This window comes from Calypte anna, chromosome 10 (assembly GCF_003957555.1).
Source record: "Calypte anna isolate BGI_N300 chromosome 10, bCalAnn1_v1.p, whole genome shotgun sequence".
Taxonomy (NCBI): domain Eukaryota; kingdom Metazoa; phylum Chordata; class Aves; order Apodiformes; family Trochilidae; genus Calypte; species Calypte anna.
The window spans coordinates 3,459,410-3,481,367 of NC_044256.1; the positions used below are offsets into that span (position 1 = coordinate 3,459,410).

The window sequence follows — 21,958 nt, forward strand, 5'->3', positions numbered from 1 at the left end:
AGAACAGATGTGTCGTTTATCAGCCTGTGGCTCTTTGGCCACTTCCTGGGCAGCATTTTTAGTGTTGCAGTTGCCACCTTCCAGTCCTCATGTCCCCTGCTGTACCCAGACCTCGGGGGAGCTCTGGGTGTCACCCAGCAGGTGTGACATCCTCCTGGTCCCTACTGTGCCACACAAAACAGGGCTTGCATAGGCTGCTTGGGCAGGGAAAGGGCTGGAGTCACCACAGACTTTTTGAAGCTCCTGGGACTGGAAGAATCGCCTGGAGATTCAAGGAGCCACACGCCAGGGGAGATGCTGGTGTAGGGGGAGCCGCTGACCCAGCGCCTGACTCAAGGGACACTCAGATGCTAAATTCAGCCCCCACATCACCTGTGGGTGAATCATCTTCCAGCACCTGCGTGCAGGAGCAGAGATCTCCTCCTCTGAGTCACCCAAAGCTGCTGCCTGAGGGACGCCAGGCTGTCTCCACACCACCTGGGGTTAAACTGGAGGGGAAAGTTTACCCAGACCAAGTGGCCTGAGCCCACCTAGACCTGGAGAAGGTTCTGTGTCCTGCACTTGGCCTGGCTGCCAAACAGAGCTCTGCTGTGGGTGAGCACAAGGATTGCTCTGTGCAGTTGGAGCAGCTCCTGGTGCCCTGGAGAACGGGTGAGGGCTGAGGATGCACGCAGCTTTCTGCAGGGCTGGCAGGAGCCCGGAAGATGTTCCCTGCCTTTTTCTTCCTGGTGCCTGCTCCAACCTGCCTGGGAAGTGTTTACTCAGGCAAGCAGCTATTGCTGCCTATGGTGAGAGGAAGGGCTGAGCTGTGAATTCCAGCCCAAAGATGACAGCGAAGAGCTCCTGGACCCTTCAGAGATGGAGGAGAGGGTGGGAGCAGGACTCCCTGTGCAGAAGTCCAGCCTCGCAGGCCACTGCAGAAGACCTCCTGTCTCCCCAGTCCCCACAGTCAATAAAAGTGGGCCAGAACCCACAAATCTGCAGCCATGGGTTGTTCCCCTCCCAACCAAAGGACACCACCTCCATGCCTCCCTCCTGGCTGGGGGCTCCAGGGGCAGTGCTGGCAGCAGGCAGCCCCTAAGGGGCTGCACATCCCATAGGGAGCTTCCCACCACGGCTGCCTGGGAGAGCAGCTGAAATGTGGAGTCTGGCACGCAAGTGGTGCAGTGTGTGCTCCCTGATCCTCTCCCGTCTGCCAGTCCCTACGCGAGCGACACGAGGTGACAGCCATCTGTCACTGCTACCCTGGGGACTTGCAGGCAGAGTTGGCATCGCGGCCATGGTGGTGGCACCGGGGTCAGTCTTAATGGTGCAGGCATCAAACCCAGGTCCCAATGTGTGACAGTTTGGGACTGGAGCAACAGCAGCTGCAGCGTGAGACACAGATGGAGCTGTGTTGGTGGTGTGAATGCTGAAATCTGTTGATGCTGCTTCAAGCCTGAAATGAACCACAGTGAAGTCACCCGAGGGGTGCTCCCACTCCAGCTACATTTTCCTCACCCTGCTGGCCCATGTTGCTGTCTGGCTGGTTTGGCCCAGGGGAAGCTCAAATCTGAGGGTTTAGGTGGGTCCAGGGGTGATCTTGCTGCCTGCCAAGGCTCTGCTGAAGCCTCAGGTGAGACAGGGATACCCCACAGGGCACAGAGCAGAGAACAGCGCTCTGGTGGGCCAGATGCCCACCTGCCAAAAGACAACAGAAGAATTTGGAAGAGAAAGAGGCCCAGCAAATGGTGAGAAGGTGCTGGAGTCTTAGGTGGGCTCAGACTATAAACCTTCTTTGATCCCCAGCATCGCCCTGGTGCAGCTGCCCCTGCAGGGAGGGAGCGATGGGGGGGATGCAACAGGACAGGATGGGAAGGAAGGACCTCTGCATTTCTTCTGGTATGGTAATGTTTATTAGAAAAAAAAAAGCATCACCACAAGCTTGACTGTTCCTCCATCCCCTCTCAGGAGATGCTGAGCGTGTGTTTTCCGGGCCTGAAGATTTAACAAGAGCCATCTCAGACAGATGTTGCTGAACATCCTCCTTGGTTACTGACAGAGGGTGGAAGTAGTCTCAATCTCATATGCCATCAGCCCTGCATCCTGCTTCCTCCCAAATGCTGGACTGACAGATTTATTGAGAACTTCTGTCTTTTCTGCATTTTAATAACAATCTCACCATCCCCATCTGCCAGGATTGAGGTCTGCTGCTAGACTTCAAACACTGCCTTGTATTCACTCTGTTGCTGGCAGACACTTTTTCTCCGCCTGATGCCTTTTGTATCTTACATTCCCTACACTCTGAAATTTCCAGGCTTGGTTTCTTGGTGCCATGGCTGTCTTTTGCCTGGGGAGGAAGCTCCTGTCATGTCTGGTTGGACGTGGGGGATCTGGCTGGGTTTCTTGCAGTGTGCTCATACTGAATAAATCTGCAAATCTGAGACTCGGTGGGCTCACTGGGCACACATTTGGGGTGTGCAGTGCCATGCTAGCTCAGAAGGCTCAGCTCCTCAGCAGCTAAATCCCAGTTCTCCTCGTGTGCAGGGACTGGAAGGACAGAAGGAGGGTCACCACGAGAAGGTTCTCTCTCCAGGCATCCTCTCCTCCCTGCAGCTGGCACCCCAGCAGCCACATCCCCACATCTGTTCCCATGGTGGGGCAGAAGCCAGGTTCACAGAGTGAGGACAGACAGGGCCATGCTGTGGCATCTCTCCCTGTCCCTGCACTCTCCTGCATAGCTCCATAGCAGTGGTTTTGCTTTCTGAGCATCCTGCCTCTGGCCCCCTTCCCTTTCAGGCTTGGTTGACCGTGACCCTCAGAGGATTCAGCCTGTGAGCAGGGAGTGGGTTTGGGTGAATGGTGTGTGCTTAGGAAGGGGCATATAGGATTCTGGGGTGTAGCTGTCGAGATGGGGCTGTTCACAGCACCTGCCAGGGCCTAGGGGGAAGGGACAAACAGGTGGCTCTGGATGGTGGTGAGCAGGAGTAGTGGTGGCTGGTGATGGTGTGTGTGTGCAGGGGTTATGGTCAGGACATGTGGAAGTGTGCCAATTGCCTCAATCTCCACTGCAGTGCTCTGATACACCGCTTCCAACTCCCCTGATCTGCGCTCTTGTCCCTGCTGGCCCCTTGGTGGCAAATACATCCCTGCCTGGGCTGTAGCCGGGGGACGTCCTGCAGCCCCTTCCTGGCCCCAGGTGTCCCTGCACACCCAGCTTGGCCTCAGCCTTCCTCCGGTGCACCTTCCCTTGGCTCGTCCCTGCCCACCCCAGGCCGCGGGTGTTCCTCATGGGTGTCCACGGTGGAAACCTAGTGTGTCGTTGAGCCACCCTGGAGCGCTGGTCCCATGAACCATGGCTACCGACGGCCCCTTCCTCGCTCCTGCTTCATTAGCAGCTCCCCCCCCCGCCCCCTCCGATCCCAGCGCCGGGCGGTGCTCGGGGGAACGTCCGGGACAGGCCCTGCAGGCTCCGCAATGGGGGGGACGGGGCGGCTGGCACCCGGGGTAGGGGGGCGGTTCGTTCCCGGGACCGGGCCGGGCCGAGGGGCCGCTGGGAGGGAGGGAGCCGAGAGACAACCGCGTCCCAGAAGAGCGGTGGGGCGGGCCGGAGCGCCGGGGAAGGCCAGGCCGGAAGGTGGGGGAGCGGGGCGGGCCCCGGGGGAGGCGGGCCGGGCGAGGGGGGAGAGTGGGGCGGGCCCCGGGGCAGGCCGTTCCGGGCCGTGCCGTGGCGTGCCGTGGGGGACCGGGTCCGGGGACGCGGGGCAGGCGGAGCAGGGGGGGAAGCCCCGCTCGGAGCAGCCGGCGCGGCGGCTCCGGCAGGTGGCACTGGCCGCCTCCCCCGGCCGCCTCCCCCGCTCCCCCCCCGGCCCCGCCGCCGCGCTCAGTCCGCCAGCGCCGATGCTGCTGAGCGGAGCGGCGGCCGGCTCGGAGCGCGGCGGCGGCGGGGCGGGGGCCGGGGCCGGAGGGGCTCCGCAGTGCGTGGGCACCATGGCTCGCTGGCTCCGCGAGCACCTGGGCTTTCGCAGCGCTAAGCCCGCGCCCCCCGCGCCGCCCAAACCCGACTACCGCGCCGGGCCGCCGCCGCAGCCGCCCCCGCCGCCCGGGGGCGCGGCCGAGCCGCTGGCCGCCGCCCAGCCCGACATCGTGGCGGCCTACCGGCTGCAGAAGGAGCGCGACTTCGAGGACCCCTACAGCGGACCCCCGCCCGCCGCCCCCGACGGGCCCCGCTACGTCTCGCCCAAGCACCGGCTCATCAAGGTGGAGGCGGTCGAGAAGGTGCCCGCCAGTCCCCCCCCGCCGCCGCTGCAGCCGCTGCCGCCCGCCGCCCCGAGCTCGCCCCCGGCCGGCCCCGAGCCGCCCGACGAGCCGCCGCAGGAGGTGAGTGTGTCCCGGCACGAGGCGCCCCAGCTCCGCGGGGATGCTCTGGGCCGCCTCGCCGAACCGTCAGCCCCTGCTGCGAGGAGTTGGGCCGGGCCCCCCCGGGGCCAGGTAGAGCCCGGGCACCCAGAGCTGGGCAGCGCCGGGGCTGCGCGGGGGATCTCGCTCGGCGTCCCCCTGCGCCCCGGCGGCACCGACATGCCAGACACTCCTCAGCAGCAGCAGCGGGATGTGGGGGGCCCGAGGGGGCAGGTCTGGCCCCCCGCAGGCAGGTATAGCTCCCCCGCAGGCAATTTAGTTCTCAGAGGTGCAAGGGAGCAGGGCCAGCCGGCCGCCTTTCCCGTCCCTTCTTGCCATTGCTTTGCAGCCAAGTGCTTGGTGCTCTACAGAGGTGAAGACCTTCCGGCCCAGGGAGGCCCCGCGCCTCACGTAACTGTGATCCAGTGGCCTCCATCACCGGAGCCGGTATCCCTGGGCTTCCATGGCTCCGCATCTCCCCTTGCCCGTTTGCCAGGGCCCGCACCGTGGTGCCAGCAGCGGCAGACGGGCCCCCCCTGAGCTGCTTTGTTACGGAGCCTCGGCGCCTCTTTGTCTGCCGCCTCCCCGCCGGTTTTTCGGGAGGTGAGAATGGGGCTCCGGCTGCTGTGCCCAAAGAGGTTATGAGAAAGGTGCCCGGTGAGAGGCAGGAGCGGGGGGAGAAGCTCCACGTGAGGAGACGGGCTCCGAGCAGCTTTAGGACCCGGTAGAGGAATCAGTCCGTCGGTGCCGGGCCTCTCGGCGGAGAGGCTGCTGTGGGGACTGCGCAAATGAAGGCAGGAGGGGTAATTAGTGCCCGCCAGCGCTGCCGCCTGCAAGACGAGGCCTGTCGAGGAAACTCGACGGGATTGCAGACCTGGCTGGCGGAGGGGAATGGTGGATGCGATGATCCCATCCGTGGTCCTGGCAACAGCGGTCAAAACCTGCCGGGAGTATTTTAAGCCGACAGAAAAACTTGTGGATGTTGGAAAGTTGCTCATACTGACTAGTTGCTTTCAGGACGTTTCTGGAGAGGCCCAGTAGAAACCCTCTTCTTCAGGCAGGGTTCTGTAAACCGGCCACTGCAGGCAGCAGAGGAGGAGGAGGGCGCTGGCAGTAGGAACCAAAGGTGCTGTTGCAGTGATGCAGTTTCCTGAGGCAAACTGGACCATTTTACCTCTGTGATCAGAGGGCCAGGAAGGACTTGGGCTGTGATTTGTGATGAGCAGAGGAGGACCTGGGGAAATGGGGACACACAGGGCTGCACGGGCATCCAGAAAAACCTGGCAGTACAGAGAAAAGCCAGAAGATGGGAGCTGTTTGGGGAGACAGTGCTAACATCACGAGGTTGAGGACCCTTCATTTTATCCCAGACAGCCAGCGATCAGATTATCTCCTGATCTCCTGCATGCCTCTGTGGGGAGGAGGTTTTCAATTCTAAAGTGCTCTGGTAGGTGATGGACAGAGGCAGAGCTCCGGAAGCTGGGTGACACTGGAGATAAAGTGGGAATATTAGTGCATGCAGCTGTCCATTAAAACAGTTTCTCTGGAGGACACGGGGAGTGTCCAGCACATGCAGTGTCTCTGCTGGGTTTGGGCACATTTTGCAGCTCCCATCTGCTGGCCTGGGTGCTGGGCTAGTGGTGGGAGGTTTTCCTGATGGCTGCAAGGTCATGGTGGTCCTTTCTGGAAGTAATCCAGGAGGATGGAAGCTTCTGCTGGGGGGAGGGTTGGTGCTTGTGGATCTTGCTTTTGGTCATCAGTGTTCTGGAGCAGGGAAGTCAGACCAGGGCCAGGCTGGAGCTTCTGCTGAATTCAATCCAAGATGCTGGTTGTGGCATGGGACTTGGTGCTCCCACACTTGGGAAGAGGTGGTGGGCACTGTTTCCTACTGTTTCATGGACTGGCACTCTGGAACATCCACTGGTGAAGTGCTGGCCTTGAGTTGTGGTGGTGAATATGCAGTGAGAAGTGCAATTCTAGGTGCAGGAAGGCTGCTGGAGCAGAGAGGACTTTTTTTGCTAATGACTGATAAAGCATAAAATGCTCTGATAAAACTTGCAGCCCTCCCTAGCAGGGAGGATGATGATGGGCAGAGGTGGAAGGAGCAGCTGCTCGTTCTGGTTGTGTGGTGTGGCTGAGGCTGTGTGATTGGTGGTACAGGTGCTGTGTGTTGAGGTCAGGGGACCAACTGTGTTCCCTGGGGAGCCCTCTGTGTCTCTGCTGTAGCTGTCCTGCCCACTCTGGAGGACTGATGATAGGGCAGGAACATCTTGGCAAAAGCATCCTTCCTGCCTGGGCCATGCAGTGCTTTGCTGTGATAATGTGAGTTGTCACATCTTTCTGCCTTGTGTGGGATCTGCAATATCTTGTAGGGATGTGCTTAGAGTGAGGTCTGCAGTGGTCCCTGCTGCATGGCAAATGCTTGCTGGATGTGGTGGGGACCAGCACAGGTCCTTCTCCATCTGCTTGGTCTGGGCAGTCCTTTCCCTGCAGACTTGGCCCTGCACGGCTCACCTGAGTGAGGCAGATACCCTGGAGATGTCTTCTCTGCCATGTTGGGATTAGACTTAAGGGGCAATGCTGCAGTGGGGAGAGATGCAGTGAGGGACCTCCCTGTGTGCAGACACCTGTGCCCGGGGCACAGTGTGCTTGGGGACAGGGTTGGGGATGTATCCAAGGAGGACTCTGTCTCGTGCTGCCCACTGGGCCTGATCACTGGTGTTTTTGCTGGGAGCACAAGGTCAGCACTGCGGAGTGTGGGAACAGCCAGCCAGGAAGCTCTTGGGCGTGTGTCTTTCCTGCCAGAGTCTCCTTGAACTGAGTCATCCAGCGCGATGCCGTGTGTCCGTGTCCCTCCTCCCGTGTCATGGGTGCAGCTGTGGTCTCCATGCCTGGCTTATCGAGCCCTCCCCTCAGGCAGGGACTGGACCCTTCTTGGAAGGCCAGCACTTTGCTTGCTTTTGGCTTTGACTTCAGTATCTGCCAAAAGCTCAGCAGATGGGGAAACTGGGAAAATTTTGCACCCAGTGGAGAGAACAAACTGTGTTTTGTTGTAACTCAAAGTGGCTCCAGCGTGAAACGCATCAGTCTCCTGAGGGGATCAGGCTTGACCACCTGGGAGGGCTATATTTTATCTCCAGGGCAAGAAACTTCCTTATAAAGTGAAGGATCTCCCCAAGTGTCCTCTGAGGACCTCTCTATAGAGCAGAAGATGTTGTGGCAACAGGTGGCATTTGTAGGCAAGGTGGGGTGAAGAGCCCCAGGTTTGCCTTGGGATCCACCTTCCCTGGTGGGCAGATAGAAACTGTGAGAACCCAGTGATGACCTGGCCCTTCACCTTAATTTTGTTTTTTCTTACAATCAGCACAAATACTAAAGCAAAACTGGCCCAAGTACTGCAGCAGGGATCTGGGTGGGCATTTTCACAGCAGAAAAACACTTGTGTGCACAAAGAAGACATGTGTCAGTGGTGCTCAGTTGCTCTCTGAAGGACTGGGAGCCCCGTGTGGCTCATGAAGTCCAGTGCTAGGAGCAGGAAGTGTCAGAGATGTGGTTTCCTGGGCAACCCTATTCAGCCCCATATGCAAGGGCATTAGGATGCAGTCAGTAATTGTGGGATCCCTGGTGTTTGCCCTCCAAGAGTCCTGCCACACCCCTAGCACCAGCTGAGCCTCCAGACCCTCCAGCCTCGGGACTCCTGTTTCTCCCTCAGCTCTGCTCTTTGCTGCAATACCATTTAAAAAACGAGTGGATTTACGTTCTCAGCACCCTGTTGTGCTGGGGAGGCAACCTTGAGATAGTGGAGGAGTAAACCGGTGCGGCAAATCCCCACCAAACCTAGAGAGCTTGGAGACTCGAGCCCCTGATAGGAACCATTGGTTCTGGAGCTGTGCTAAGCCCAGCCAACCACATCCTGCCTGCAGAGAGCCCATCTGATTGCTGCTGAGCACCTCTGTACCCCCCCCTGCAGGCAAAATATATGGGTTTAGGCATTTCATCAGGTGTGTTAGAATTCTCCACCATCCTCTGCTTTTTAGACCTGGAGCTGGAGGTGTCTGAGTTGAGGCCACTCTGAGCTTGGGGAACAGGACGGCCGTGTGTGTGGAGGAGCTGCTCGGCTGCTGAGCTGCTGTGCTGGTGCCTTGTCTTGTCTGAAGCTGCTCTCTGTTCGTGGGAGAGGGAGCGTCCAGGACTGGTGCCAGCAGTGAGATGGGTCTACATCTCTCCAGCAAAAGGCATCTGGGAAGTGAGGTTGGTGGCGGGTCTGAGTGCATGCCGGGACACCCTCCTGTGTGCTGGGGCCTCCCTTGGCACTGGCGCTGTGCGAGTGAGCTGGCCCTGGCATGGGGCTGTGCTCTGCAGATTTCATTGTGGTGAAGCAAAAGCCTCTTTGCAGCTTCCTGAGGTGCTGCGGCTGCAGCCCACAGGATATCCTTGGACTCTTTGGAGTGGTGGGCACCGATCTTCCCACAGTATCTTGCAGGCAGTGAGTTGCAAGCACCCGCCTGCTGCAGGCTGAACCCTCTTTGCCTGGGAGAGGGGCTTCCTGCAGTGACTTTGCAGTCACTGTCACTCATTTCCTGGCCCTGCAGGCTGAGGCCAGGACCCAGGGACTGAGCAGCTGCAAAAGTCACTTAGATTTCCCTGGAGGTTTTCTCCCCAGGAGTGGCAAAGGGCAGAATCCCCTGGACTCAGTGTTGCCGATGATGTCTCTGGTGCCTGGCGGGGGCTGAGCAAAGCTGCCTCTCCTTGGGATGATGGATGCCTGCAGATTTCCTGCCTCCTGCTGCAAAACCAGGGGCTGGGTGGTCCTGCAGCCCCATCCCAGCTCACTGGCTCCATGCTTTGCTCTTTCCTTGTCTTTGGCAAAGGCCGATGCCCTGAGCAGCAGTCTGTCCTCTTGCTGCCATGCTGGGGGATGCAGTCATCTGCTTGTGCCCCCTTCTGAACCCCCTCACCAGGGATGGCTGTGAGCCCCCAGCTGGTGGGGATTGCTCTGGGGACAGTGCTCTGGCACTCACTTGCATCCCGGAACGGAGGTGCCAGTTTGGTCACCTGCCATGGTCCCCACCCCGTCAACCACCGATAGAGCCTGGAGCTGGGATGTTTATGGAAAATGTGGGGAGCCAGGGCATGGGGACCCAAATTTCTCCTGCAGCTTGGAGGGATGCACTGACTTGGGGGCTGCATGGAGGTGTTTACAGCTCCAGTTCCTGTTCCCTTTTCCTGCAGGGTTTTGCTGCTCAAGGCTATTGTCGGCCATACTGTACAGGAAGGGGGAAGAAGTGTTTTGTTTTAAACTGATTATGGGAGCCAGAGAGGAATGTGTGAGCAACCCTGGGCACTGTGGCTGTCAGGAGTGGGGACAGCCTGGCACCGGGTGGCATTAGGCAGCTGGTCCTTGCTGTAGGAGTTCTGCATAGCTGGTGTTGTGTAGGCCAAATCCGTCTCTGGATGGTCCAGCCTGGGATTTACAGCCTGGTGGGTGAGCAGACCCTAGCAAAGGTGCTTGGGTGCACTTGGACCCTGCTGGATGTATCACCTGGCCCCATTTTGGGACCTGGCTTTTGGGCTCAAGGCAGCATGCACAGCTCCAGGGCTGTGGCATCATGCAATGTGGTGCTTCTGCTGCTGAGATACTGGGGCATGTGTGTGGCTCCAGCACCAGAGGGGATCAAGCTCTGGAGCGTGCCCCCTGTCCTACTGCAGGATCCTCTTCTTTTCACTAGTTAGGGCAAACTAGTCGTCCCTGTGACATGGCACTTGAGAGGCTTCTGGACCTGCTTCCTGTTGACTCCTGATCGCATGGAGTAGCGCTGCCTTGTGTTACTTGTCATGCTTGTGGGAGGGAATGGAGAGAAGCCATAGGCTTTTCTTAGCCCTTTTGCTAAGAAACGTCATCAAACAAGCCTGTAGGAGCCCTGGACAAGCACCAGTGAGTTCCCACTCATGCCAGTGCCAGCTGACACCCCCATACTGGGTACTGCACCCCTTCTCTGCCTCAGGCAAGGAAATGTGGTTGTGTTCAGGGAGAGCATCTGTGTGCCATGGTGGGGATGGCACCTCTGCAGCCCTGTGCTGCAGCAGGGGCTTTGCCAGGGCATCTGCACGGGTGCTGGCAGAGCTGAGCTCCTGGTAAGGGAGGAGGCTGGGCTGCCTTCTGCTCTGCTTGGCTCCATCCCAGCTTTCAGGACAAAGGCTGGAGCCTTTCTATGGCCGGGTGCTGGTGCCTGTAAAGCCGCCAGCTGCCAGCACCTGCTCTGCAGGGCTGCCATGGTGAGGGCCTGGGGTCCTGGCTGCTCCTGGCACAGCTCGTGGTGAGGTTTTGCGGGGCTTCAGCTGGTTCCTGAGCCGCCCCACAAATACTGGAGGGAGTACCCTAACCCTTCTCCTACCCTTTCCCTCCTCCAGCTGGCTGTCCTAGAGGACTATGCGGATCCCTTCGATGCGGCGCAGGTGGCTGGCAGCCAGGCAGGGCTGGAGAAGGTGACGGAGAATGATGGATACATGGAGCCATATGAAGCCCAGAAGATGATGGCTGGTAAGGTGGAAGGCCTTCTCAGGTCCCCCAGGCAATCTTGGACAATGGCCATGGCAGTGCACAGCCACTTTGTAGGCAGATTTTCACAGTTTTAGCCATGGGCTTGCTGTAGTCAGAGCACTCGCAAAGGCTGCCTGAGCCATAAAGGCACCTTGAGGTGTTTGCATGCTGTGCCGAGCCAGGAGAGACCTGACATTCCATGCGTCTGGCATGTTTTAGGCAGATGTGGGAGCTATTTAGGAATGGGCCAGAGCATGCCATTGTCTGCCCTAGAGACGGGGTCCCCAGTGGGCTTGTTGGTGGTTGGAAAGCCAGCAGGGTGGGAATGCAGTCCTGAAGGCATCACTCATACCCCTGAGGCTCAGCTGCACAGTCCCTGAAGCAAAAGGTTTTCTTGGATAGCCAATGTACCTCTTGGAGGAGGCCATTGGTTTTCTTGGAAAAGTCAGCAAGTGGTGAAGAGTCTTGCTTGTGTCTATGGGGGAGACTTTAGTTTTTCTTGAAAGAAGGGCATTTGGTTAAACCAGCCCAGTGTCCAGGCCTCACTGCTCATAGGGAATCAGGCTCTGGGATGTTCTCTCCCTATGGGCCCCGTTTTGCAGGGCTGCTTGAGAGTAGGGATGTTGAACCATGGGGAGAGGAAGTGTCTTGGTGTTGTGGACTGCTCAGGACATGGCTGGCCAGTGGCTACCCAGCTTCTGGCAGTGCTTGCTGGAGTTTTGGGGGTCTGCTCCATTCCTGGTGCTCCCTGCCCTGCATTGCCCTTGGGTGAAACCATCAAATCCAGACTGGTTTGGGTTGGAAGGGACCTTAAAGATCATCTAGTCCCAGTCCTCCTGCCATGCTCAGGGATACCTTCTGCTAGATCAGGTTGCTCCAAGCCCCATCCATCCTGGCCATCAACACTTCAGGGATGGGGCAGCCACAGCTTCTCAGGCCAGCCTGCGCCAGGGTCTCACCACCCTCACAGCAAAGAAGTTCTTCCTAATGTTTAACTTTAATGTCCCTTCTCTCTGCTTGAAGCCATTCCCTTTCATCCTGTCACTCCGGGCCTTTGTCCAAAGTCCCTCCCCAGCTTTTCTGGAGTCCCTTCAGGCACTGGAAGGTGCTCTAAAGTCTCCCTAGAGCCTTCTTTTCTCCAGGTTGAAAAACCCCAGCTCTCTCAGTCTGTTTCCGTAGCAGAGGTGCTCCAGCCCTTTCATTGAGTGGGGCTTTTTGGACCATGTCTGGGCTGTGCTGGGCAAAAAGCTTAAGGTCTTTTCCCTCTTCTCTGGCTAGAGATCCGCCAGAAGGGCTTACGGGAGGCTCCTGCCCGGCCGCTGCACCTCTATGACACTCCCTACGAGCCTGTGCTGGAGGGGGATGGTGAGCGTCCGTCCTGCCATCGGCCCAGGGAGTCCCGGTTGCCCGAGGATGATGAGCGGCCTCCAGAGGAATATGACCAGCCCTGGGAGTGGAAGAAGGAGAGGATCTCCAAAGCATTTGCAGGTGAGAGATGGGAGGAGACATAAAAGATGGGCGGCAGCCACAAAGTGAAGCTGGCTTCTTGGGGTCAGTATTGTTGGACTCTTTGTTTTTCTGGCTGGTGGAGCTCTTGTGTGCTGGCAAGGCTGTGTGTCTTCAATAAGGAACCAGGCTGGGTGGATGGAGTGGTGGATGGAGCCAAGTACCCCTCATGACCTCTTCCCCCTCTATCTGATCACAGCCTTGGGTGCACATTGACCCTCCCCCAACCTCAAGTTGCATGGAAAAGGCTTGACATGGGCTCAAGGAGATCCCTCCTTCCTCCAGGCAGGACAAGAGCTGGGCTCTCCCCCAGGACCCTGTGGCCAGGCGATCAGCCAGCCTCCTGACCCATTTATCCGTGCTGTGAGATCGATTCTGTTTGCATTTGTTAATGAGGAAATCCATGCTGGGCATTAGCTCTGCCTCCTCCGCCGGCACTGGCTAATTGCCACCCTCTTATCACGGATGCATTTTAATTGCAGCAGGGCCCGCGCCTGCGCCTGGCATGGACACAGCGCTGGAGCCCGCAGCTGTCGGCACCAGAGAGGGGAGGGGAGGTTCTACGTGGTTCCCCTCTTGGGTCTGGGCTCTGGCAGCTGGATGTGTGCGTGCTGGGCCCGAGGCAGTGGCATCCCCTCGTGCCTGGGGCTGTGCTGGTGCCGCCGGGACCCGGCTGGACTCTGTGCCGGTTCCCCCCAGCATGCCCTGCCGGGGGTTCGTGGCTTGTCGGGCTCCGTTGTGAAACATGACTGCTGCCAGGTGGGATCTGTGCTGGGGTGTCTGGCAACTGGATCTGGGTGGATGAGCCTGGCTCGGTGAGCCTGGATGGAGGTGGCAGGGTCACAGGTCTGGCTCACACACTGGGTGCGTGTGGGTGCTCCCCAGGGTGCTTCAGGCTCTGCCCTGGCCCGCTTCAGGACCCGCTGCCTGTTTTCTGCCAGATGCAGAGCAGGTCCTGCTGTGGCTCACAGGGTGTTTCTCCTCTCCTGTGGTTCCAGGGTTCTATTGGTCCTTCCCCCACTTTGGGAGGCTTGCAAGACACCTGCTGTTGGCCACACAGTACCTGCACAAGACAGCAACCTTTTGGCAGGGGGATGTGGAACCCTGTGGGGCAGCTGGGAAGTGCCTAGAGCAAGACAGATGCATGGGCAGGACAGATGACAATAGGACATCTGGCAAAGATCCCCTGTGTACGTGAGACAGGGGTGGTTGCAGGTTCCCCCTACCCCACAGAGGGTTGGTTGGGAAAGCCTCTTGGTTGGGAAAGGTCTCTTGGTGCCAGGGAAGGCATGAAATGCCCAGGCCAGCATAGGGTTCCCAGGAATTCAGTCTTCAGGTCTTTCTCCCTACAACTGCTCTCTGTCTCTGTGGGCCTGGTGTTGCTGATGGTTTGTTTCTTTTTTTTTTTTTTTTTCTAAGCCCTTTCTTTCTCTCTTTCTCTTTCTGTCTCTTTCCCACCCACCCTTGCCCCCCATCCAGTTGAGATCAAGGTCATTAAAGACCTGCCGTGGCCACCGCCCGTGGGACAGCTCGACAGTGGTGAAAGCCCCCCAGATGGTGAGGCCGGTGCCTCGGTCCCCCCGCAGCACAGCCAGCCCAGCTACGAAGACGCCAACGGTGGGTCTCGCGTGACAGTGGGATGTCCTGGGGGGCTGTGGCCAGTGCTTGCCCCCTTCCTCCCCCCGCCCACCCTCCTCTTCCTCCTCCTCTGCCTTCTCTTGGCTCCTCCTGGCCCCTTCAGTTGTCCAGTGCTGTTCACCATGCATTTATCCTTGCCTCTTCTCTTGTACCACACAAGCTCTTTGCATGCTGCAGTTGAAGTGCATCAGGGGATTATTCGGGGGCAGAGCTTTTCCTTTCTCTTTTGTTCTCTTTGCCTCCAAATTCCCAGTGTTTGATGGCTGCTTTTATGATCTTCTCAACAACTGCACTGAGCATTTAGCTGATGTTTTCTTCTGACTCCTAAGGTCCCAGTCCCTTACAGGTGTGGTAGGAGCTAATTCAGCTCCTGCTGCTTAGGTTGGGGTGGGTTTAAACCTGTGCACCTCATTTCATCACTTAGCACTGCTCCTGTTCCTCCACGATGTTACCGCCTCCCTGCTCGGTGGCAAGGAGGTCCCTCTGGATTCTTCACTTTTTTTGCTATCTGGAGCAGTTATGTCTCCCAGGAACACTTTGTCATCTCAGGTTTGCCTTGTTTTGAAGCCCTTTTTGTGTGTGCCAAGCATCAGAGCCCCATGGAAATCCCCCTTGGACTCTGCTGGCAGTCTCGCTTCTGAAAGCCGAATACCGCTGCCTCGCTTTTAACCCATTGTTAATATTTTATGGACCATGCATTTTTCCAAAAGCATTAGGCAGGGGGTTCTGTCCAAAGCCACCCAGGCTTTTGGGATCGGGCTCCACCGCTCTTGCAGATCACTGGGATGGATCTGGGTGATGTGGCTTTGTCCCCCCGTGCCAGCGTGTCTCTAACGGTGCACCTGCCAGGTGCAGATGTCTGATTTCCTTATCTGCAGTTACCCAGCTCCCTGCAGAGCTTTGGAAAGGAGAAGCAGCATGGCTTTTGCTGCCTCCCAGGTGGGTTTGAGCACCGGGCTGTACATGACAGCCCATTTCACTGGGCACCCCGGAGCAATGCGGCTGCTCTGCCAGGGCTGTTTCAGGTTGCTCTCCCAGATCCACAGGGATGCTAAGATCTGTTGCAAAACATAAAGGTCTTGGCAGGGGGAAGCTTCCCAGTCCTCTTCCTGCAATGAATGCAGGTGTCAAGGAAAATAAATTTCTTTGCTGTGCAGCCTGCTCTCTTCCGCTGACATTTATTATCCCTGCAGTCACGCTGACGTACATTCTGCTCCTGATGAACACATCAGTTTGTCGTTTTTCCTGGTCTTAGCAACACAGAGTCTCCTTTTTTTCCTTTATTTTTTTTTCCTGACTTGCTTTGTTGCATTAAGTTTATCTTGCCAGAGTTTGTCTTATTTTCTACTTCCTCTGTCTGGGGGTGACTTGAACTTCTTGAAGGCTGCCTTCTTACTCCTAGAGGCTTATTTTTGATACCCTGTTTAATCATGTGCACATCCCTCCCTCTCTCTGACAGGTGCAGTGCCTTTCTTCTGAGGCTTTAACTACTGGGTGCCACCAGCAGGCACTTTGGGATTTTGATTGTCCGCCTTAGTAACTATTGCCCTAATTTTTTAAGGTGTTGAGTTGAGATTGAAAGCTGGATTGTGTGTCCAAGGGCAAGCCTGGGCACTGGAAAGCCAGACTGCTGCAGAGGCAGGGCTTGTCAAGCCTTAATGCCAAGCACCTCCTCCCGCAGCTCCTTCTTGGGAGGATTTTGAGCCAAGCTGGCGAGGATTCTGGCTGGGTTTCCTTTTGGCTGCCATCTTCTCTTCTTGGTGCTGGGGTGGGCTGGAGACCTGCTCACCTGTGAAGGGCCCAGTCAAGGTTCCCTTCAAATAGCCACCTTTCGAGGATGCCCTGTGAGAGAGACAAACATCACTCCCTGGGTATTTTTTGCCTTTGCCCCTCGGCAGCATCACCTCAGAATCGCTCAGCTTTGCTGCTGGTGTTGGGGGAGCTGGAGCACCCCCTCACTGCCTGCAGACGTGCTCCGAAAGCCTTTGAGGAGCATGGAGAGAGGGTGAAGCTGCCCTGCCTGGCGTGTCCCACTTGTACCGGGGACACGAGGAGCCCAGGTTCAGGCTGTGCCTCCGTGGTGGCAGCTGCTGGCAGCCTCCCTTCGAGGCAGCTCTGCCCAATCAATAAATCATTTGTGCGAGGGAGCTCGCATTGCCGGGGAGCAATAATGAACTCTCTGGGGGAGGGAGAAACAATATTGTTACTGCTGAAATCATCTCTCACAGAAATAAGAGCTCGGGGACACGTCTGGGTCAACCCCTGGTGCTCACCAGGCTGGCGCATGGGGGCTGTGGCTGGGCCAGTGTCAGGTGGGCACCTGCATTGCACAGGCAGCTCACAGCTAAAATGTCCAGTTTCCACCACAGGGAATTGGGTTTTTTACACCCTACGAGGTTTATTGTGCTGGCAAAAATGTGCCCAATGTTTCCAAAATGACTGCTTCCTTTAGCTCCATGTCTCCTCTCTTTTTAAAAAAATGCATTTCACTTTGTTTCAAGATTGGAAAGCTTCTCCTCACTTACCTTGATGCTGCAACAACTGAATCTCTGATTGCATGAGGAAAACCTCTCCGAGCTCTTGAAACCTCCCTGGAAAATATCTCCAGGGGCTCAGGCACTGCCAGGACCCCAGTCCTGGCCGGGTGGGGACCCCACCATGTCTGTCCTAGGGGTCTGCACTGAGGACCAATCAAAAAGCAGGGGGACGTGGGAGCACAACGGCACCCAACGTGATGTGACATGGCTCTGCCTCTTTCTGTGGGCTCTGGCCTGTCTGCCTGTCTGGCTGTGATGTGTGTCTGTCTTGCAGGTCCATCAGAGGGGCTGGGGTACGGCCGCACCTCGCCCTGCAGAGAGGAGAAGGCCCGGGCTGCCCTCAGGCATGGCTCCAGCAGCCTGAAGACCACGAAGACGCTGATGGCTGAGCCTGGCCCCTTCATCGGGGAGAGGATTGACCCTGCCCTGCCCCTGGAGAGCCAGTGGTGAGTCCTGCCTGCTCCGAGCGCTGCCCCGCCCCTCCATCTGCTCCAGGGTCCCTGTGGCCAGGCCACCACGAGCCCTGGGGCACACCTGCTTCTTCCCTTCATCTCTGGCCCCACATTTCTGCCCGCTTGTCCCTGCTGCCCTTCTCGCGGCTGCAGTGTCCCCTTGTGCCCTCTGCATCCTGCTCAGCTGCCTGGGGGAAGTGCAGCCCTCGTCCCCCCACCCTGGCGGTGCCACCCACATCCCTCCTCAAGAGTGGCTGCTGTCCCCGGGGAGGGGCCAGGGGTGCTGGTGTCACTGCTGCCCCTGCCCGGGGGCGGTGTCTGCCCTCTGCCTGGCACAGCTGGTGCCTCTCCCACCCGCAGTTGGTACCACGGGGCCATCAGCAGGACCGACGCGGAGACACTGCTGCGGCTGTGCAAGGAGGCCAGCTACCTGGTGCGCAACAGCGAGACCAGCAAAAACGACTTCTCCCTCTCCTTGAAGTGAGTGATGGGGCTGGAGGGTGGTGGACCCGCAGCAGAAGTGACCCCGTGCAAGGGGTTGACCCCTCGTGGGTGGGAAGCCCACAGAAAGGAGTGCCTGTGCTGAGGGGGAAGCACTGAGACGACCACGGGGTGGTCAGAAGTGGATGGACTGCCATGTCCACACTTCTCAGTGTTGTGTCACAGGCTCCTGGTTTGGTATTTGGCAAAAGCATCTCTCAGGAAGGCTTGTAGGTCTGGAGGCACACTGCTCTTCCCTTGGCAGTTCTAGTAATCCCTCAGAGGGATAAAATAATGTCTGCTCAATTGGATGTATCTGGTTACAGCTTCCAGCTCTGGCTTCTTCTTACCGCCCTCTTTTTTCCCTTTTTTTTTTTTTTTTTCAGCTTGATTTCATGGGAAAATAAATTTTGTGTGATCCACTTGGTGGAAAGGGCAGGTTCCCATCCCTGCCTTCCCAGCCCCCAGAAACATTGAAGCCCTTTCGTGACCACTCTGTAGAGAGGGCCTTACACTGCTTTGGATTCCCAGCAGGGAAGCTTCACCCCCACAGCATGGCTCCATTTCTGTTGGGGTTTTTAGAGGGGATTGTTGCCCCCACTCCCAAGTTTTCTGAATTCTTGACTTCCAAAACATGTATGAAGTATCACAGCACACAGGGAAGAGCTGCCTGCAGCTCCTCATCCAGCTCTTCAGGGACTCGTGGGGTAGCCCAAACCTGCAAAATCAAAGCTGCTGCTGGCCTGAAGATGATGATGGGTTAGCAAATACCTTTTTACTCTACGCTTTTCTCAATATACTTTGTTTATTCTGGAGTGTCTGTACCTGCATTGCTTCCTGGTGGTTCCAGCACCCATTTATTTCATGGGGACACAACTGTGATTTAAATTGCTCCATACCTCTTCTTTTTTTTTTTTTTTCTTTTTTATTTCTTTGCTGTCTTCAGCATCAAGCCAGGACAGATCTTTAGCACTTTTGTATTTGTAGCTTTTAGATCAAGCACACACAAAAAAAACCTTCCTGGGAAACCTCCCTGATTTCCCTTTTTTGTCAGCCAGCATGTGAATTGGAGAGCCTGGGAGGTGATGTTGGGGTTGTGGATGGGGCTTCCTTCCCTGCCAGCACGGGTGTCCTTTTCCATCAGCTCTCTCCAAGCCAGTCACTCATTTCTTTGGGATGTTTTTTCCTTATATCTTATGTAAGGAGAACGTAAGCCGTAGCCTTGAGGCAAAAATGGCCAAATCCTCTTCTCACCCAGCATGTACAGCTGGGTCATGGCCTTTCAGCAGCATACCACATCCCCAAAGGAGGCTGCAGCCCAGCCAGGAGCTGCTTGGTTAATGCCTATGTTCACTGTGCCTGCCTTGCAGCAAACCTGCAGCCTGGGGAATGTGATTTTTACTTTGTTGCCTTTCTCTATAGAGCCTTTTCAAGGAAAATCCCCTGGGATGTCTTTTATATAGCTGTAAGCTGGCTGTCTGCATCTCTCTATTTTTTTCTTGAACTCTTTTTCTTTTTTTCCTTGAAGAAGGAGGCAAGCTGTGGAGATGGTCTGAAAGAGAGCTCTGGTGCTGACCTGAAGCTCTTTTGTGCTGCTTTAAGGGTAAATATGCACAAGAGAGAGCAGCAGGAACAGCTGTACCCATAGTGTCAGGTAGCCAGAAAGATTTAACCCTGCTGTGACAGTCCTGGTTGGTCCAGGCTAGGCAGCCCCATGGTGCCTGTTGTGGGCAGAGTTGTCTTGTGGTTACCTCAGATGCTCAGGGAATGAGTCCCTGCTGGTTTGCACCTCCAGGAGAATGGCTGAAGCCAGGCTGCAAAGGCTGGGGACCTACCTCTGGACCTGCACTGATCCTGCACCGGAGTCCTGTGCATCTCCCCTGCCAGCAGCAGGAAGGGGCTGGGTCTGTCTGCAGCTGGGGTGCAGCACCCATGGGCAGCCCTGCCTGGAAGTGTCTGTGTGTGTGTGTGTGTGTGTGCACATGATAACCCTGTGCACCTTTGTGGGGATCCATGTCTGGTGCAGCCTCCACAGTTCATCCCCTCACCCCACCCCTGGGCCAGGCTCGCTGTTCCTTTTCCTTGGCTACCGGCTGAGGGGCTGCAGCTCTCCCCCTGCCCTCCCCCAGGGCTGCCGGCTCCCTGTCTGGGAGGTAAATGGATTGCAAACCCATTCTGCTAATGCAGCTGGGCTGGCCATTACCAGCAGCCTCTCCGGGCGGGGGGATGGGACCGGACCACACGGCGCTGGAAGCAGTCAGCATTGCTGATGAGGTCCTGTCTGCTTTTAAGTCATCAATATTTTGCCGTAATGTGCATTCCAGACACTGCAGACAGGCTGTGGCTTTCCTCGGAGACGCAAATTAATAGCAACAGGGCCATTAGCCTGTCACTTGGAATCAGTGCTGGTGGCAGGAGCTGCCTGTGCAGCCTGGCGTGGCTCCTCCGTGCCCGCGCTCTGCCGGGAAATGGCCTTGCTGCGCCCAGCAGGTTTTGTGGAGCCTGCGGCCCTGGCATGGGAGGGGGCCACGGGGCTGCGGGGCTGAAGGAGAAAACCCTGCTTTTCCATGGTGAGGCTGGGGATGCCCATGAGCCGTGTGGCTCCCGCGTGAGCCAGGGCGGTTTTGAAGGGGCTGTGGCTGGGATGTGGGGGTGCAAGCGCTTCCCCTGTGTCAGCCTGTGGTGAGAGCCCCCCTCCTGCTCCTGCCTGGGGGTGTCCCTGCTTCCCAGCCTGCAGCCACCCACCCCGCCCACTGTCCTTCTCGGTGGATGGACACTTCACACCCTGCTGCGTGGCCGTGGCCCCTGGAGAGGAACACACAGTGCATCCCCCACCACCTGGTGCTGTGGGCTTTGTCTGGAGTTGGCCAAGAGCAGAATGGTGGCTGGGGACAGGAGCCAGCAGTCAGCGTCCCCCCCACCTACAGGGGTCAGGCTGTCTATCTGCAGGGGAATGGAGCTGTTGTTCGAGGTGAAGGCCAGCTGCTCCCCTTAACCCTACCCTCTCTCTCTCCTTGCAGGAGCAGCCAGGGCTTCATGCACATGAAACTCTCCCGGACCCAGGAGAACAAGTACGTGTTGGGTCAGCACAGCCCACCCTTCGACAGTGTGCCGGAGATCATCCATCACTATGCCAGCCGCAAGCTGCCCATCAAGGGGGCCGAGCACATGTCCTTGCTGTACCCGGTGGCTATCCGTACCCTATAGTCCTCACCCCCACCCGCCAGGCTCGAGGCCGGGCGCACCTGAAGCCGTCCCGTCCGCAGGGCCGCGCGCTGCTGTGCCAAGGACGGGCTCCGGACCAGCGGCCCATGAGCAGCTCGCTGGGCACAGCCGGCGCTGCTGGGGATTGCTGCAGCCAGACCCCTCGCCCTGATCTCTCGGGTGGGCTCCCGTGGGCTGCTTTGCCTCCTGGGATGGCACCGGGGGGACCCCCACAGGAGGAGCCGAGGAGGGCTGGCTGGCTCCGGGCAGAGCTTGGGACACAAGGACTGGAGCTGGGGCCTGGGGGGGCCACGTGTGCTTAAAGGGGGAGACCGCCCATTAGGGTGCCTCCATCGGGGTGCCTGGCTCTGCCAAATGGCTGTGCCAGCAGGTGAGAAAGCTGGCAGGGGGCAAGCAGGGGCCTGCCCAGGGCTAGTGAGGCATGGGGGGTCAGGCTAGCAGTGGTCCCCACCCACATGGGTGCTCCCTGCTCACTGCCATCCTTTGCCAAATGTAAATAGTGACCGGTCTCTGCCACGTGTGCAGCACCAGCCTAATAAAGTGGTGCATGGTCGGCTCCTGCTCCATGGGGACTGTGTGCCCACATCCCACCCCCTCGAGAGGGAGATCGGTGTGGCAAAACAGCAGGGAGGGGAACAAAAGCTGTAAGCAAATCGATTCTTCTTTTGCTGTTGCATACACTGAGAGCCGTGTGCCTGAGCTGTGTAGCCTGAGACAGGGGACAGGATGCTGGTGATCACAGCCTTGCTATGTCTTTGGGACCCTTCCCAGCCAGTGATGAGCTGATGTTGGACTTGCCTGCTCTTCCCTCTAGAAGGGGTTGCTCTTTGGGGTCTTTTGCCTCCTTCTTTTCCTTCTCCCCTTGTAAATATTAGACAAAATCCCTGAATTTCCCAGCTCTCTTCTCTGGCTGTTTAGTGGCTCCAGTCCTGTTCTTTGTCCTGGCATCTTGTCCTTGGGCCAGTTTGCTCCTTCTGTCCATTTGGCTGAAGCTACACCTGGTGCTCAGTAGCATTAACCTTCTAACCATCTTCCTGGCATTGCTGCTGTACTTACACGTGTACAGTTGTTCTATCCAGGTTTCAGACTAAGCTCTGTCTCACTGTTCCTCCCTGGCAGTGGGTTCCCTTTCCTGTCTGCTCGTTGGGTGGTCCTGCTGGGCTCAGCAGAGGGGGAATGGCAGTGGCAAAAAAAAAGGCAGC

The 21,958-nt window shown here is 57.6% G+C and overlaps 1 protein-coding gene across 5 annotated transcripts; it reads left to right on the forward strand.

Annotated features, from left to right (window-relative positions):
* Window positions 1–3,879: 3,879 nt before the first annotated feature.
* SHF (Src homology 2 domain containing F) lies at window positions 3,880–21,317 on the forward strand. 5 transcript variants are annotated; one of them, XM_030457207.1, is made up of 7 exons: window positions 3,880–4,359; window positions 10,789–10,918; window positions 12,197–12,406; window positions 13,904–14,041; window positions 16,874–17,045; window positions 17,412–17,531; window positions 20,552–21,317. In XM_030457207.1, exons 1-7 carry the CDS (start codon window positions 3,880–3,882, stop codon window positions 20,736–20,738), a joined length of 1,437 nt encoding a protein of 478 aa, XP_030313067.1. In that variant the 3' UTR covers window positions 20,739–21,317. The 5 variants fall into 5 exon arrangements, with proteins under 5 accessions (XP_030313067.1, XP_030313068.1, XP_030313069.1 ...); XM_030457208.1 differs by having other exon boundaries at window positions 3,924–4,359; window positions 13,844–14,041; XM_030457209.1 differs by lacking the exon at window positions 20,552–21,317 and adding an exon at window positions 17,918–18,308 and having other exon boundaries at window positions 3,924–4,359; window positions 13,844–14,041.
* Window positions 21,318–21,958: the final 641 nt, after the last annotated feature.